The sequence below is a fragment of the Leptonychotes weddellii genome, chromosome 4 (assembly GCF_054177405.1).
Source record: "Leptonychotes weddellii isolate Sample4059 chromosome 4, ASM5417740v2, whole genome shotgun sequence".
NCBI classification, from domain to species: Eukaryota; Metazoa; Chordata; class Mammalia; order Carnivora; family Phocidae; genus Leptonychotes; species Leptonychotes weddellii.
In genome coordinates this window covers 64,595,110-64,614,172 of record NC_138372.1, presented here as the reverse complement: position 1 = coordinate 64,614,172, position 19,063 = coordinate 64,595,110, and the positions used below count along the sequence as shown (strand labels likewise).

Sequence of the window (19,063 nt, the reverse complement as noted above, 5' to 3'; positions counted from 1 at the left end):
TTGTAAATAAATTTTATTGGAACACAGCTTAGGTATTGTTTATGTATTGAGTAGTTGCAATAGAGACTATTTGGCCTACAAAGCCTAAAATATTTAATCTCTGGCCTAAATAGGGAGTTTCATGACCTCTGCTCTAGGGTGTTCCAGGATATCTCTTCCAAAAGGCACATTACTGCATCTCAAACTTTCTACCACTAAGAAGAATGCACAGTGCCTGGTAGTCTTTCCAAGTTTTGGAGGCATCATATTTCACTGGGATATTCCAATGGGAATACTGGTCCAACCCATTTACTGGGTGACAAAGTCTTCTAGCTTTGTGTGGGGTCCAAAGCAGGTCCAGGCTGGGTGCAAACATTCCTGATGCTTCAGCCATATGAATTAGCAGACACTACGCTATTAGAAATGTACCTGACTGAGGAAGTTATTGTATTGGGGTTTATAGAAAGCCCCAGTAGGAAAATTACAACATTGACTCCTACAGCTCTGGAGCATGCCATCTATAGCCGAGAATTATTCACTATTTGAAAAATAACTCCTGGGGCGCCTGGGTGGCTCAGTCGTTAAGCGTCTGCCTTCGGCTCAGGTCATGATCCCAGGGTCCAGAGATCGAGCCCCGCATCGGGCTCGCTGCTCAGCGGGGACCCTGCTTCTCCCTCTCTCACTCCCCCTGCTTGTGTTCCCTCTCTCGCTGTGTCTCTCTCTGTCAAAATAAATAAATAAAATCTTTAAAAAAAAAACAGAAAAAGAAAAATAACTCCTGGTGTGTTATTGAGTCTTGGTAAAGACAAATGTCTGATTATGGGACATGGAGGGACTTTGTGTCCAGAGCTGTTCATCATGAGCTGGTTTCTACCAAACCCACCAAGTATTAGGGTTTGGTGAGCCCAGCAGCAATCCATTGTAAGATGGAAATGATAGATCTGGAATCAGGCACAAGTAGGGCTAGAGGACACAAGAAAGGTATGTGGGACCCGACCTTCATGTCATCTACCAGTGTTTCTCCAGCACCTCTCACCCTTACGGTCATAAGAGGAGGGGACTCTTATGACAGCATTGAAGGGAAATCCTCTCAATGAATAAAGTTTTAGGAAATGCACCAAAGGGTCATCTAAGAAAGAAAAGTGTGGAAAGAAAGTGGCCCTAGGTAAGAATATATATAAATTCATGGGCAAATGCTTGGTTGGTCAGGCTCTTGGAAAGAAAAAGATTGGCAGATTGGGAAGAAGGAAGAGATCTGTGAATGGAACTATATGTATTAATTATGCTTTTTATTCTCTGTATCTTATGTTTTGACATCTTGGTGGGCCTCACAGACCCAGTGAGAGATTGCCCCTCCCAAGGGGTAGCTAATTCCTAAAGATAGGAAAGTTACTTAGGAGCATTCTCTCATGTCTGATCCAACCACCTCCTTTATCTAACTCACATACCAAACCAATATTTCTTCTGTCCTAAGTCAATCCAGGGCCAGAAATCAGACAGCTAGAGAAGAGACAGCTCCTATGCCCCAAAGCCTGACAGAATTATTCAAACCAGCCAATCCTAAGCTCTTCCCTGGTTTGCCTTTCCATGGAAACCTCAATAAAGGTTCTGTTCTAGGCTTTCCCCTCACACCTGCTTTTGCTTTCTGACCAAAATCAGATGCTTCCCTTGTGGCCCTGCATGGTATGGCATGTCCCCTTTTCTCAGGAAATGTAAGTAATAAATTCTTTCTTCAATGTCATCGGCTTCTCCATTTTATCACTCAGTCGTCTTTATAAATTAAGACCTGGGCACAAGTCACTGTGGGAGTGGACATTTAAATGTGAGGATCTTTGTATTGCATAATGTCTATCAAAGAGTACCAATCATGGAAGAGGCACCGACCAATTAAGTAGACAGAATGACTTGGCCAGTTCATGTCAGTCAGCCTTTGTCACTGGCAATCTCAATGTTGGCATAATGAGCTCATGAATAGAGAAGCCATGACAGCAGAGAATGAGGCCATAGATGGGCCCCAGTGGGATTCTACTTTCCATTACTGATCATAACTGTTGCTCACAAGCATCCAACTTTCCAGCAGTAGAGACCAAAATCAAGTGAGAACTTGATATGGCACTGATCCTTGAGAACACTAAGCAGCTACTTGGCAGCAAGTTGAGTACATCGGACCCCTTTCACTCTGAAAGGGGCAGTGCCTTATCTTAACTAGAATTGCTACGTATTTTGAGTGTGGTTTTGCTTTTCCTGCCTACAGGAACTCACTTGGCAGCACTGTCTAAGGGCTTACACAATCCTGCACAAGATTATTCAGATCAAGGGACCATGAGACCTACTTTACAATAAAGGAGATAATGATAGTCTGTAAATGACCATATGATCCACTGGTCCTATCACATACTGTACCATCTGGAAGCTGCTGACCTGATAAAGTTGATGGAATGGCCTTTTGAAGGTACAGCTGGGGTGCCAGCTTGGAGATGATACTATGTGATGATGGAGTACCATCCCCCAGGGTGTGATATATCTCCTAAATACTTTACTCTTACGTGGTGCTATGTCCCCAGAAGGTAGAACACATGGATCTGTTAACCAAATGGTAAAAATAAGAGTGGCCCCCTCACCATCATTCCCAGTGACCCAGTTGGGAAATTTGTGCTTTCTCATTGTCTCAACTCGGCTCTGATTGTGTAGAGGCCCTATTCCTAGAGGGAGGATACTTCCACCAGGGGACATGGCGAGAGCTGTTTAAACTTAAAGCTATAGGTTTGTACAATGCACAAACTTGGCAATTCTCAAGAAAAACAGCTGTTCCCAGCCCACTGCACAGTCAAGAGACAATCAATCAGACTGAAACCTTAGAACATTTATGAAGAGGGGAAGAAACTGTAGGACAGGACAGTGTTGTGAGTTTTCACTGAATGGTGGAGAGAGCAGTGACACATATAACTCATATTATTTGATTCTTAGAAAATCATAGAGATTGCTGAAATAAACTTCTAGTCAGACTTGTTTACTTTACATAGGCAATTCAACCAACAGAAGTTAAAAGACTTGTACAGGGTCTTACAGGTAAGTCAGTAGCAGATCTGGGATCAGAACCCTAGTCCAGTGTTCTCTTCCTCCTCCAATGTGGATTCATAGCTTCAATGTTTTCCTTTTTAACTCTTTGTGGGTTAGGCTAATGTTAACTCACTCTGTATTCTGCATGCACACCATACAGAAGGCTGATGAATAACCTACAGACATTAGGGTATCTGGGAGAAGTCACCTTAGCATTAAAAATTCATTATGAAATCTGCCCAAATAGATAATTAAACAGACTGATGTCAACCTAATTGGCTCAAACTAATGAATGCAGATCTACTTAGATTTTTAAATTAAAAAAAAATTTTTTTTGATGTTTGTTATTGACCCACATATGTCTTCATTAAAATCACAAAGGTATCAGAGGTCTCCCTTTCATTAGTCTCACAAAACCTTTTTGAATGTCATTGAATGTTCATTTTGAATTAGGGATGAGATGTATTTAGAATTCACCAAATGCCTCTAACTTCTCTAGGCCTTTGGGGGCCAATAAAAACTTATATGCATTTTGCTCAGCACATTTCCCTCAGCATAACAATTTTTCATGGAGCTTAAATAATGCAAATTTTTTTCTTTTATGGTCCTTATGAAGATAAAGTATCTAGAACCACCCAAAATCCAAGGACCTAAGAAAGTAATTGTTTTATCTTTTAGCAATATTAGAATGCATCAAATGAACAGTATTTGGGTTGAGCATATATTTGTTTGTTAATTCTGTGACTGGTCTGGGCTTGAAAAATGGAGTGAGACCATTGTAATAAAATCATACTTTAATGCATTTTTCCTGTTATACTAATGACTGTACTATGTACTCTCATTCAATTCTCCATCAATCTTGAGACTGGTATTATGGAAGGCTTCCTATCTTCCCACAGTATCCACCCTCCTGTCTTTGTTTAGCTGAATACGCAGCTGTCTGAAACAAACACTACAGCTCCCAATCTCCCCTGCAGCTAGGTATGGCCAAATGACTAAGTTCTTGCTCAAGAAATACAAGTAGAAGTGCTGTATGCAACTTCTGACAACAGGTACCCTTCTTTCCTTCTTGGCTGGAATACAGCTGTGATAAATGACACTTAAGCTGCCATCTTGGACCACACAGGAAGCTGTGTGCTGAAGATGGTGGAGGAAAATACTAGGAAAACAGTGGGACCCAACGATTGTGGAGTGTCTATCCTGACCCTGATCTGCTTACCTTCAGACCTCATCTGTACAGTAGGGATATCCTACTTGTCTAAGTCGTTGTTATTTAGGTTTTCAACTGAAACTACTCTTAACTGATACACTTGAGCTGTTCTATCCTAATTGAGATGTGCTATAAGTGTCAAATACACAGTGGCTTTTGAAGACGTATCTTAAAAAAGATTGTAAAGTATATCAATAATTTTGATATTGATTATGTACAGAAATGGTAATATTTTGAATTTATTAGATTAAATAGATTATTTTTCTTTTTACTTTTCTGTTTCTTTTTACTTTTAAAAATGGGACTACTAGAAAATTTTAAATGCCACATGCGGCTCCCGTTATATATTTATAGGACAGCGCCAGGCAAGTGTTGTTCTGCTCTGTCTCTGTCTCTGCACTAGAGAATAGGTGAGGTCCCTGAGGCCAAGAGGAGCCATACAACTACCTGAGTTCCCATGTCTGGTAAATGATGGGGCTGGACTCAAGCTCAGATCTATGCGGAGCAGCCCCAGTGCTCCCACCCACCATAGCACAGTGTATCTCAACTGGTGTCATTGGGTTCTGGTGCAAGAGAGAGAACACTGTCCCAAACACTACTTCTTATTTATTTATTTGTATGTATGTATTTATTTATTTGTATTTTAATTCCATTATAGTTGACATATAGTGCCAAACACTAGTTCTTAAAGGCAGGAACAGCTGGTTGCTGGAAGAGTTTTACTGAGTTTGCCTCAAAATATGTTTATAATCTGATGAGCTTCATAATTTTATTTTCAAATTGTGTATTTCCCAGCATGTAAAAATAGAGTGTAGCCCATTGAAAAAGGAAATGAAAAACACAATTTACTGAAAGATTCTGTTATCTTTAATTTAGAAAGAAGACATTTAACTTGCAAACGTTGCCATAGATGTCTCTGCCCCACGGATCACAGAACTGGAGAAACTTGTGGAAGATATTTCCTTGGTTGCTTTACCTGACTCTTCTGGAAGCTTAAGGCCTCGAAGCTCTGTGATCTCAGATGCTTAGATGAGAGCACAGTCTATCTTGTCCCCTTATTTTGTTGTTTGTAGGTCTCGCTTCCCCAGGCCATGGCCTGCCCTACAGGTAACAAGTATGTTCAGTATTATTGACACCTATATTCACCGACCTCTTTTCCACCTCTGTTATGGTAAAGGTGGTAGCTCTGCCCAGGCACCTATTCCGTAGAAGTGGCGCACATTTTCTATTTGGAGATTGCCTGGCATCCCCAGCATTCCTGATGTCTCCCTAAAGATAATGGTAGACAGGAACACTCTGCTTACCTGAGGTGAGGAGATATCAGCCTAGCCCCCTACTTGTGGGCAGCCAAAGACTCCTCTTGCTTTTACTCACAGGGCCCTCCATTATTCTGTCCCAGGGCTAGGCTGGACACGACTGTTTCCTTGAGGTTCGCAAAGATATGACACAGCCACAGTCACCAAATAACCTGAGATGTGATCATTTTAATCTCTTTCTCTCTTTGTGGAACTGCCACGACTGGCCAGAAATGGTACCCAGGCTACTTAATTGCCTATGGAGCTACAGCATGAAACTAACAAGCTGCTCATTAGTGCACCCATTGCTTTCTCTTTCCTTCCTGTGGCTTCTGTTCCTGCTTTAGAAGCAGAATTATCAAGTTTTCTCCTAAGAAGCATATCTGTCCTACAGCAGTCAGCTCTTTGAACATTTAACTTCATCTTCCAAATCATTACAGAAAACACTTAATGGCTCTGTGCCCAGACATGACCCCTGCAGATCCCATTTGCAATGACCGTCGAAGGCAGATGGATCACCACCAGTAAGTACTCTTTGCATTTGGCTTCCAAATATAGGAGTGGTTGGGCAACTGAGGGTCATTAGACTTTTCCAAATTAAATTCCTTCTACGATCTATTTCTCTAATGCAACGGAGGGACAGTATGTGCCCCGACACAGTGGATGCTAAGTTTAGAGGGACAGAATCCATGCTCACATAGGGTATTTGTTGAGGAAAGAACAAGGAGACTGCCACCAACTGGTCTCTGAATATGAAGATCTTTCATATTCATCATGTCCATTAAGTATCAAAAATGATGCTCAAATCTGCTGTACATTCCAATGCACTATGCCACCTTCTCTTTTCAACTACATCTACTGATAAGTTCTAGTTCCTGAATTAACTCACACTAAGGAGGCTCTCTGTGTGGTCCTTGGCCTCCATCAGCAGTCTAAATTTCCTATACCTTGTAATGAAAATGTAAAAGGGTGCAGTTGCTGGCTGCAAGGTATTAGGGAATTAAAAGGACTGTAATAAATTGAAGCTTTCAGCCTCACCTAGAAGAATGCAAATGTAGTCCTAAGAACACACACGTACTGTACTGGCCGAAGGAAAACATGTCAGCTTAGATTCCACTGAAAAGAGACGAGTTTGTGACCTCGCCTGCAAATCAATTTATTATAGGTCCTTCGTAGAGTCTGAATCCAAGGCTCAAATGTGGGGTGGGGAGGAGAGGTGGAGTGGCAATTATTGTTTAAAATCCCTCACGATTCTGATATCCTGTCTGCCCCTCCGGTTGAGAATAATCAAATTCAACATTAAACAATTCTCACATAAAATATATTGGCACCAAGACATGCTCATTCCCACTTATGCTTATGAAGTGCTGGCCCATGTGTGTATTTGCTACTAGCTGCAAACCCAGATCACATTAATAGAAATCTGGTGTGATCGGAAAGGAATCAGACATTTCTGGTTTTAGGGCTGTTTGGAGACAAAGTTTGCCTACCTGCTGAATTTCAAGTATTACCAGCCCTCCGGATGGTCTTGTTTTGATAATATTTCCTTTTCCCTGAATTGGGGGTGGGGTGGGGTGGGGTGGGGAGAAAGCACCCTCAGTTATTGCCAAGACATTATTCTGGGTGTAAGAAAGGCAGAGTATCTTTAATTTGCTAATTTTGCCTGAAAGCTGTCAACAGAGGGCTAAGAGATGATTTTTTTCAGTTTGCTTTTCAATTAAGATTATTTTCCTTTCCTTTCCTTTCCTTTTTTTCCCCCCTGACAAGCATTTATGGAGCAGCCTGGGTCTAAAGCTTAGTTGTGTCAGGTTGGGCTTAGTGAGCAAGGCTTCCGGTAGTTGGGAAAGGTGGCTGGGATAAAATCATCTAGAGACTGAAGGGAGTATAAGCTCAAGTTCAAATCTAGAGAAAAATACAACTAAAGACATACTTTCAGTGACATTTGCTCCAAGTATTCAATGGCCAGCTGATGGTGGTGACAGGACATTGTCCTCTAATATCCCTTCTCCCTTATTTGTAAAATAATGGGACTTTTCTTTAGTTGGGCCCATGGGCTCTAAGGAAAAGAATATTTCAAGCCTCTCTTGTAGCTTCGGTATGGCAATGTGACAGAATTCTGGACAGCAAGATATAAGAGGCAGTAGTATATACAATTTCTTGGAAGTGTCCTTAGAGAGAAGAAGTATGTTCTTTTCCCCTTTTTTCCTTCCTGCTGGTTGGAAGTCAAGTGGTGATGGGGAGAGCTGAAACAGCCATCTTGGGCCATGAAAGGATTCTGGGAATAAACAGCATGCATGATGGAGCAAAAAGGTAGGAGGAATCCCTAACATCATGGAGAGCCATGCCATCCCTGGTCCCCCTGGATGTTTTCCATGAAGACACCCTTCTGTCTTGTTTATATTACCTGGCAGGGCGGGGGTGAAGGCAGGGAGGCAGTTTTAGATTACAGCCAAATCTTTTCCAGACTCATACATAAAGTATCAGGTGGATGTGCTGAAGTGGGGCTGGGACATTCTCATGCTATCCCTTTGAGGCCGAGAGGGGTCACATGTCATCACTATTATACCTGTGGGAAAGTCCTTCAGAGGGGTGAGTTCAGTTCTTCATCCCATTTTCCTTCTATTGTATCCTGTGTCCCTTCTTTCCTGCCCGAGTCTCCAGCAGGTACACCTCTCACTTTTTATCACTACCACTCCCCACAGTACTTAACTATATTCTGCCTTTTAGTTTTGCATGTTCTGTAGACTGCGAGAACGTGGGGATGGAAAATGTCTCTTTTGTAACCCCTTCTCCCCCTTAGCATGCAAAACAAAGCATTACTTAAATTTCAGACACTCCACTCCATAATTGAATTAATTTGGAATGCATTTTTCAACCCCACTCATTACACCACTTCCTGTGTTTTTTCCACTCTCATCTTCAGATTTTCTGTTCTTTAGAGAAATTATCTTCACAGGAGATTGAATTATAACACTCTCTAAAATAGCAGCTCTTAACTTGAGGAAGGGGAAGATAGAAGAACTTCGGAGAGTCCACCAACTCCGCAAAGTTTTATATGTGGGAATATGAGCTTTTGCCTGGAGGGAAAGTACATAGCTTTCATCAGAATTTCCAGAAAATCATGACCCCCACTAGCCTACAGAAAAAAAGAAGAAGAAAAATTCTTTGGCTAACATGACACCTAAAATTGGTTTTTGGATGGGGGCAAGAGAAGGAACAAGGCCTACTTGGACAATGCAGTTTATAAAGAAGATAAACCCACAAATAGATCAAAATGTTTTATGTATTGAAAGTTTGTTGTTGTTGTTGTTGTTGTTTCGGCTTAACTTTCTTTCCCTGGTGTTGAGGAATAACCTTAATCCTTAATCCTAACTGAAGAGGCAACCAAACAGAAAAGATCAAATATACACTGGCAATAAACTGAAGCAATGCTTTATTGCGACCACAAAGCACCAATTCAACAAGGCATTGACACACAGAGATTTGAACAAATGTCTCTTTGAACAGAGATGTAGCAAGCTCGCTTTTTTTCAAGTTCTTAAAAACAAGTACTCAAACCAAGAATCAAACAAAGCATCAGAGCAATTAAAAAAATATTACACCATCATGAAGGAATATATATAAAAATATTCTGTACTAGTAACAAGGCTTTTTGATCTGTAACTCTTGGTAAATTCCTTCAGAAACAAATCAGTATAAATACAAAACATAAAGTGAAAAAATGCTTTCTTCTTTGGAAACAAAGAGCCAATCTGAAAGTAAATCTATGCAGAAAATACCATTACCCCTTGTGAAAGAAGCTGAATATGGATGGAGATCCCCAAGACACAACAGAGTTTCTCTTTTCAGAGTTTCTGCTCCTGTAGGGGCCATGATGCACATTCCTCTCAAACATTCCAGTATATCCCAGTGAAACCTTAATAAGGTCAAGTGGAGGACCCTCTATAAAAGAGGGTGTTGGCAATTCCATCCCAATAACACAAACTCTAAGGAGCAGAGGGATTCAAGGGAGACAGCAATCTCTCTCTCTTTTCTCCCCTTCCCCAAGTTTTCTTGTCTTTAATCTCCCTACATCTGTAACCAGAGGATCATGCCATTCAATACTTTTTCAAGGATTTTGGGAAAGCCATCTGAAGAAAACCCCTTTGGTGGGGAGGGGTGTCCAACCATGTCAAAGATAACTCTGTTTGACAAGCTCCACCAGGAAAACCATGCTGTCCACAAGTCATCCTTGCTCCTCCTGGCTGAGTTCAGGTCAGCCGATGGATTGCCTAGTCTATCCCATAGGATAACGTTTCATTTGACTGAAATTCTTTACATATACACATGTATGTATTCTGTTTACAAAGTTTCATCACATGAAACTAAATTATGTCATTATGTATTTTTTGAGGTCTAAGACCCCAATTTGACTGTACTATGAAGAGTTGTTCTTTAGATGCTTTGTCTGCAGAGGTTTTACATGATACTCGTAGATTTTCAGAGCAGGCCCCAGTTTTAACTGAAGTCCTGTCAACACGTCATTTCTTGTCATCAATAGCAGGGATTTTCCATCAATTTCCTATAATGGAAGCAGAGGGTAAAACCAACATTAAGTCCAAAAGTGCAAGGATAATGAAGAACAAAAGAAGTTCAAAGGAAAAAGACATACTGATTGTCCTCAAGCTAAAAACATTACTTTTTTTACTTGGGTCAAATGGAAAAAACGGACTCCTCTATTTTTATGTTCCATCTTCCACTTTTAGTTTTGGATTAAATACAATCCATAGCTGATCTCGTTTTCAAGATCACATTCCTTAAGTCTCATCTTAAAAAACTGACGGCAGGCTTGGCACATACACCTGTAAGGATCGGAGATATTGTTTCTGAAAGAAATAATGACACTTTCCATTTATAAAATGTATTGAAGTTTGTGCAAAATTTCTGTGTACTTAATTCCTAAAACAACTCTATAAATTAGGACAGGCAGGGATTATCAGCTTAATTTTACAGGCAAACCAAGGACCAAGGCAAGAAGTTAACGTGCCTAAGATCAAGAAGTTAGGCAAGGAAAACAGGATTTGAACTCATCTGCCTAAAGCCAAAGCCGATGTTCTTTCCATAACGCCTTTGTTTCTCTTGACACTTGGAAGTAAATATGTGTAGTATAGGTGAACCAATGGGGTCATAGAATCCTAGGTTTTCTGGAATCTTGTCAATCACAACAATGGGCAGTGGAAAAATGATTCACTCGCTGTGAACTTCTTTCCTGTCCTTTAAAAGAAGAACCATCCTGCCTCAACCCAAAAATCAACCTCTCATGTTGAGGGCCCTACCATGCTTCCTCTCAGTGGGTCCCCAAGATTCCAAATAAGGTAGTGAGGGGTAGAGCTCTCTCAGAGTCCACTTCCCACCCCCTTCAGGTACCCAACCAGAGGGCCCTGAGACCACAAAGCTTTGGGGATGAAATATAAACAGGCTTTCCACGAAAGGGATATGGATCCCAAATACAGAAAGTAGTTTGGAACTTTTGGAAAGGAATCACTGAGAAAGATGCCGAATACCACCTTATTTCTGTTATTTTTTTATTGTGGGGACAAGGGAGCTGGCTCTTAGGGGGCCTGGGCTCAAGAGATGGACCAGCTGTGCATGTTGGGTGAGCCTCGACATGTCTGTACAGATATATGCCTGCACCCTTCTCCCCCACTGATGGACAGACAAGGGGACTGGGAGTGTAACTGTAACTACATAAAACTGTGATTCTTTAGTACAATGACCCCAACAAGGCCATTCCTCCAAACTCCCTTGTGTTTTGCCCAGCTATGAAGAAAATGTGCTTTGTATGTGTCAGTGTGTGGAGAAGCAGCACTGGTCTAGTGGGCTGAAGAAACACCCACTTCCTGACTGTAGGTAAATTCCTTCCTCCTCTGTCTCCTTGGTTGGTAATGTGGGGATTTGGGGGTGTCTGACAGGATTCCGTCACATATTACTTTTGCAAATGCTTCCTGAGCTATGAGTTGTACAATTACTTGTCAGTATTCCTCAACAGGCCCATGGTCCTCATGTCATTTGCCAACCACCTACCATGAACCAGAACAGAAGGACAAGGAATTACTTCTAACTGCTCTATGGTGTTTTTGAACTCTGGAAACCTTTATTTTGCTGACAACTAGAAAAAAAAAGGTCTCACATTAATTTGTGAGAGACAACTATTCAAAAACATGGCGCATAAAAAAGCAGTTAGTTGACAGGGCAAGAGTGGAAAATTATTTCAGGACAGAGGATTTGACTTTCCAACCCTAAAATATTTTCTCCTCCTTAACGTGGCTAGTGAGCCCAGAGACTGCCCATCAGTAAAACCTGTAAGGATGAGAATTGGCAGAGGAACTTATGACATGCGGAAACCACAGTAGCAGTTCTGAAGGCACTCTGAGGTCACAGGAATCTGAATCATAGGTCCCTTCAAAGCTCACCGTCTATCTTAGATGGACTGAGATGAAGATGGACTCACTTGGAACGCTTTAGAAAACAGCAAAGCCCTTCCTGCTCTCCATCTTTCCTTTGTTGTTGTTTGCTCATACTTAACTTCCTACATATTTTAAACGGGCATCAGGAAGAGATGACACTGCTTTCATTTCTACACAACAAGAAAACTTCCTTGACTAACTGAAAGTGAAATTTTTTTTTTTTTATCTTCGCTGGCAAAAAAGTCCTTCTACAACTCAGCATTTCTGTCAAAAGCCAAGTATGTCTGTGAAAAATGCTGAAATTTGGATTTTATTTAAGACAAAATGGAAAATCAAGTTTCATGCTCCAATTTGATTTTCCCTTTGTTCAGTAGCCACACTGCAGTTCACCTCACACTAGGGCTGGTAAAAGAAAGCTCCATCTGGAAATCCTCATTTTAAAAGTTGGAAATGAATATAACTCATACATACAACAAAACTTTCCTCTTTGGTCATGACTATAGCAACTCAGATGAATGGCAGTGAAATACAACGTGATGGAAATGTGAGCTTCCAGGTCAAGCAAACTGCAGTCTGAACCCTGTCTCCACAGCTTATTGTGTGACCCTGTGTAAAGGACCTGACTTTCCTGAGCCTCAGTTTCCTCACTTGCAAAATGAAAATAACCCCCTGAAGGATTCTAGAGATTAGAAATTATTCATTCACGTAAGGCACCTAGCACAGTGCCTGACAGATAGGAGGTTCTCAATGACTACTAAGCGGCAAGAACAGGATGTGTTCCAATTCCAAATCCATCTACTGCTTCCTTTCTGGAAGTGTGTCCCTGCCTGAATGCTACCCTTTGCCAGAGGGATGTAGGCGTATTCCTGTTCAAGTTCAGAAGATTTGGTGAGATTAAAAAAGCTCAAAGACTACATCAAAAATTTGTCTCATAAAAATTGCAAACACAGAAAAGTTCCTTGATTAAGGAAGCGAATCATTTGTTACATAACTTCTATAAAAGACTGAGATGCAAATTAAATCCAAATTTTGCCAGTCAGCATGGTGTACTCGAATGAGCATGAGATTGGGAACCGGAAGACAGAGTTTCTGATGCAGACTCCATCAGTAATTTTCCACAAGCAGCCACTCCTCTGTACCCCAGTCTGTTTATTAGCATAAATGAAGGAGTTGGAGGGTGACCAGATCCAGTTAAATAAACATTAAAAAAATCCCATGATTTTGCATGTACATCATGATGAAAGCCAAAACAAAAAGATAGTTCACATCTTGGGATCCTGTTTACATCCCTGTGTTAAGGGATAATCATTTGTCAGTTTCAGTGAAACTTTGTACATGGCTTCTGTTTTCATGTAAGAGTAACCAAGTACTCATTGAACAATAATATTTATGCAAAAAATCTTTGCCTACTTAATAAGTTCCAGCAAGTACTCATGCATGGAAGTAAGGTTTAGAGATGATAGGTGTAAATTTCCAATGAGGGCAAGACCCTAGATGTAAAAATAAATGAGTGGGATCCTTAGATGTCATAGCTCAGTAGATAAGCATGTGTTTTAGAGTAAGACATTATTTTATTGCTTATTAGGTGGGGACTAGGCAAGTTACTTAATCTCTCTAAGCCTCATTTCCTTATCTATATGATGGAGGAAAAGTAGCTACTGTATTTCACTGCTGAAAGAATTATTGAGATAAACACAGGTGAAGTAGAATGCCTGATATCTACCAAGTACTCAATAAATGCTAGCTATTTAAAAAAAAGTATATATAAAAAAATCTTAACCCATTTACTTTTCACTCTTTCTCTCTACAAATGCTAATCTACACCTTGGTAGATCTTTCAACTGAGCCTAATTGTGATATGGTCCATTGGAAATGTATGGGAAGAAAGATGAGGTGGAAAGAGAAAAGAGAAAGAGGTTAGGAAGAGAAAAAGAGTGGCCATCAAGAAAGAGGAAACTGGTTAATAGCAAGGAAGGACAGGGAAAAAGTCAAAGAGTTAAGTCAATGGGCTTTCTGATGATAAGGCCCTGCAACTAACCCAGAAGGCCATATTTGTGGTGGTAGCCTCCACTGTCCCAAATATCGTGCAGAGGAGAAGAAGGCTCAGTTAGAACCAGAAGATGGGGTGGAAGCCATTATCTGGCCCATTATTTGTTTCCTCTGTGAAACGAGAGGTTTGGACTAAGCTGACTTCTGTCCATTCTAGTTCAACACACTCTCAGATTCCAATTCTGTCTTTGATATGCATCAGACTTACCAGCCTTATAGGAAAGTCTCCCCATGAAAGAACAAAGCACAGACTCCTTACCGAAGACGTGGACGAATTTGACGAAATAGGCTGTCTTTTTCCACTTCAGTCTTCCCTCTCACGTTTTCTAGAACTTTCTTTGTAACAACTCTCTTGCCATTCACTATCTGGCTACAAGTGGAGACCAGTCTGAAGTTTCCCATTCCACTGCTTACAAAGGGTACAAATGTTCCAGAGGAAGGGGGATTTGGTCTGGAGCCCAGGGATACAAATGTGGAAAATCCTGTGTCCAATATGGTGATCACATCAAAGAAGGAGGAGCGAAATCTCCTGGCCTTACCCACATGACCAATGGAAAAATAATCTCCTGAGAAGAAGTCTTTGTCTTCAAAGACATTTTGAAACCCACAGTGTGGCCTCTCAAACCGTGGTGCCTCTTTCAAGCAGTTTTTATCTCTGCAGTCACCTGTATTTTCCATTTTGATGTGGTTCTCTTTGGACTTGTCATAGTTGTTGCGTTTCTCGACATCAGACAAGACCTCATAGGCTTCTGCTACTTGTTTGAATTTCTCCTCAGCTGCCTCCCTGTTCTCTGGGTTCTTGTCTGGATGTACCTGAAGAGCTAACTGGCGGTAAGCCTCCTTAATATCAGAGGGGGACACGTTTTGAGGCACCCCTAGTACTTTGTAGTAATTCACCATGTTTCTTTAAAGGACCTCTCCTTACCAAGACAAAGAGTTTGTTTTCAGAAGAACTTCCATGTACTTTTGGAAAGTAAGATCGTGAACTACTCCAGTCTACACCAAGACCCTTTGAATCTTATCATATAGTTGTTGGAACAAACTCTTCTGGAGAGGAAATTCCTCTTTGGTGTCCTCTACAATTCCCACCCCCTACCCTGCCCACCCCCACCCCCCGACAGCTCAATGTTGGGGGGAGTGACTATGAGCTCAACATTATCAGCCAATGACTCTCAGCTGATGCTGTGCTTGCCTTGCATTCCTATTGGTGGAAAATCAGAGGTGGACAATATACATATTAGGAAGACTTCACCTAGTTTAAAAAACCAACACTGAGCAGCTTGTTTACAGAAAAAAACCATCTGTGTGGCTCAAAAAGAAGTCTTTACCTCATTTGTTAAAGTAACAGTCAGAGCAAAATGGGTCTTGCCCTTCAATCTGACACAAAATCCATTTGGGCTCATTGTGAGGGCTAATGCCTTCAGTGACTTAATGCATATTTCCCTGTTATTTAATATTTGCTGCTGGCACAAAGTGGGTGATAAAGCGGCTCTATTACCAAAAAAATCTCGTACACATTTCTGATGAAGGAAAAAGAATGAAACTTACTTCATCAAATGAGGAAACTGGGTTACAGAGATGTCTGCCTAGATTTAAAAAAAAAAAAAAAACCCACCAGAATAAATACAAGGAACAGAATTAGAAGTGAAGGCTTCCCATGTATGGTCAGATTAGGCTTTTTCACTTCAGCTATCTTTATAAAGTTAGTCTTTTTGAAACTTATCTCGGGACTTAGGAACAAAACTAAGTAGCAGCATCACAACATCAGATGTTTTAAAAAAATGACTTTGAGGCTCAAGTGTAACCAGGGCTGCTGGCTGCTCTTTTTTCCAGGACCCACAGTTACACATTTCTCAGACTTCCTTGCAATTTGGCATGGGCATGTGACCATGTTCTGGCCAATGTCATATGAAGAGATGATGTGTGCCTCCTCCTGTGTGCACCCGGCCCATAAGACCACCTACGTGTGCTCCTCCCTGCTCTTTATTTGTGCCAACTGGATGTCAATATCTGGATGATCTTGATCTGACTGAAGATGACAGAGCCTCCATCACTTTGGGTTCTTGAATTATAGTGAAGGAGAACACTCCCAAGACCACCATGGACTATTTACATGAATAAGAAATAAACTTCTACTATAATTAAGCCATTATACATCTTTTCATCTACTTGTGACAGCAGTTAGTCTACTCCAATACACCATTTCCACAACTCTACCTTCAGTAATATCATCAACCAGCAGAGTCCTACCTCTGCAACACTTAAAGTCCAAAATCCTATCCTATCTCTTGCTCCTCATTCTCATTACACCCACTTTCACATTTCAATTTCACTTTCTCCAGGGCCAGACTCCTCATTTGTATCAAGTCTGCATCCCTTGGTTGGCCCTGGGAACCATTCTTTTATATGCCCTCTCAGATTGCCCTCTTAGGCCATTAGTCATTCGCTATGCCCACGCCACAAACACCACATCCAGGAGCAGAATAGCAATCCACCTTCTCTGATTCCTATGCCTGGTGCAACTGTGGAAAACAAGCAAGCTGTGAAGATGAAACACTACCCAGGAGCCGTGTGCCAGTCTCAGCTGGGTCAGGAAAATTCCTTAGCAGTTCTATGTATCCTGGTCAGTTCCCTCTCCCATTCCCCTTGATGGCCACTCTTAACCTTCACTGCTCTCCTCTAGTTCCTTATTAAACCTCCCACCATCCTGTCTACTCCAAGCACAGGAGCTTGCCTCTTGTTTAGCAAAGGAAATAGAGGCTGTCAGGAACTCCCTTAATGTCCCTGGGGACAAGGGCAATCTTAGCTAGGTCTGTACACATGCTCACCTATGCCCCCAAAGCACAGGAAGGATAGAGGAAGATATCCCTGTTTTGTTCGGAATTAATCCCTTCATATTTTTTTTTAAAACAAAAGAATGAAAGAGTTGAATATTTTATGGACCAAACTGAATGAACTGAATCATGTATATTATGGCCGACATTACATTTTATTATGGTAAAATATGTATAACATGAAGCAGGCCATTTTAGTTCACTATTTTTAAGTGTACAAGTTAGTGGCATTAATTGTATTCACAACATTGTGAAATCATTGCTACCATCTATTTTTTAAACTCTTCCATCACCCCAAACAGAAATTATTATCTATTATGCAGTAACTCCCCCTGCCCCCAGCCCTTGATAACCTCTAATCTACTTTGTGTCTCTATGAATTGCCTATCTTATATATCTCACATAAATGGATCATACAATATTTAAGTGGTTAACTTCACTTAGTATAGTGTTTTCAAGGTTTATCCACATAGCATGTGTCAGAACTTCATTCCTTTTTATGGCTGAGTAATATTCCATCATATGTATATACTATATTTTGTTTATCCATTCATCTGTTCATAGACACTTGGATTGTTTCCATCTTTTGGTAATTGTGAATAATGCTGCAATGAACATTTGGGTACAAGTATCTATTTGAGTCCCTCTTTTCAATTCTTTGTGGGGAATTGTTGAGCCATATGGTAATTCTATGCTTAACATTTTGAAGAACCACTAAACTTTCCTACAGTGACTGTACCCTTTTATATTCCCAACCAGCAATGCATGAGGTTTCCAATTTCTCCATGTCCTTGCCCTTCCATACTCTTTGATCTCATCCTTTTCCTTATCCTCAAGGAGTTTGCTTTATTTAACTGTCCTCAATTTCATTCAATTTTAACCTAATTCTTTTGGCTACTTTCCTGCATGTAAATAAGTTTGAGTGTCTCCTCTCTTAGAAAAGAACCCTCATGCCTTCATGACCCTCCAGCTACTGGTTCTCCCTTCACTTGCCTGCCTCCCAACTCACTCCTCAACTTGGAGGAAAGGGTCCTCCACTTCCCAAACAGTCACCCACCCTCTCCCTTCCCCAACTCCACTGAAACTCCACCATCATTCACAGACCCCACGGGGGCTTCACCTTTTTGAGGTATTTGACCTTGTCGATCATTGCATTTTTCTTAAAACTTGCTCCTTCATTGGTTTCTGTACAACCTCTCATTACTGGTTCTTTCCCCACCTCCCTGAGGGTTCTTTCTCAGTTGCTTTTGCTAGTTGCCTTTCTTCTCCAAACAATTAAAACCTTGGTATTCCCCAGGGTGCTGACCTTGGCCTTTTTCTCACCCCCTTCTAAATGCCTCTCATTGTCATCTCTCCTATGACTGTTGATGACCTCTAGGTCTCTAGGTCTCTAGGTCTCACTCTTCCCCCAAACTGTCTGCTAGATATATACACCTGAATGTACCATAGGCTTTCAAATTTAATGTACCCCAAACTGTGCTCATTATATCCCTTTTACAACTTACCTCCCACAAACATCCTAGTTAATGGCACTAATTTACAACCACCCAATCTGGAAACTTGGCAGTCATCCAAGTCCCTCCCTTTCCCACTTGTGGGCAGTGAACTTGGTCTTGGGTTATGGTGGAGAACAGAGATGGGACAAATCTTCAACCTCCACTGCCAGTGATCCACTAAATTCTTCTGGCCATCTTCCCCAGATTTTCTAATCCATCTTTTCCTTTGCCCAGTAGAATTATTGCAGCAGCGTTCCCACCTTCCATCTCCTTGTCCTCCAATCCACTCTCCACATTGCCACTAGATTGATCTTTCAAAACCACAAATCTCATCCTGGCACTCACTTCCCACTTACTATCCTTCCACGGTTTCCCAGGGCCTTTCAGGTGAAGTCTCTCTTCTGCCAGGCAAACCAGACTATCTGTATTCTGGACCCCTGTTTATCTTTCAGTCTTATCCCTTGACGTTCCCTGCTCCACACCTCTTACTCCAAGGCGCTTGGAATTCTCAAGATAAACCATGTTTTCTCATGCCTTTGTACTTGATCTTCACCTGCCAGGAATTCTGTGCTTCCTTCAAATGGTTCCCAAACCTACAATGGTTTCAGGTGGTTTTGTTAAAGTAAAACAATACTTGTAATAATGAGTATTATTTACTTCAATAGTTTTATATTTAACAAGTGTTAGAAAAAGC

The 19,063-nt window shown here is 41.1% G+C and overlaps 2 protein-coding genes across 2 annotated transcripts in view; both read right to left on the bottom strand.

Annotated features, from left to right (window-relative positions):
- Positions 1-8,960: 8,960 nt before the first annotated feature.
- Positions 8,961-19,063, bottom strand: part of SAMD13 (sterile alpha motif domain containing 13) — a 40,017-nt gene continuing 29,914 nt past the window's right edge. The window contains exon 4 of the mRNA XM_006736942.3: positions 8,961-10,105. Coding sequence (XP_006737005.1) covers positions 9,962-10,105 — 144 coding nt within the window. The 3' untranslated portion in view covers positions 8,961-9,961. The remainder of the gene's footprint in view (positions 10,106-19,063) is intronic.
- LOC145721300 (dnaJ homolog subfamily B member 6-like) lies at positions 13,504-15,406 on the bottom strand. Its single transcript, XM_081818672.1, has one exon. The coding sequence runs from the start codon at positions 14,937-14,939 to the stop codon at positions 14,295-14,297; it is 645 nt and encodes a 214-aa protein (XP_081674798.1). The 5' UTR covers positions 14,940-15,406; the 3' UTR covers positions 13,504-14,294.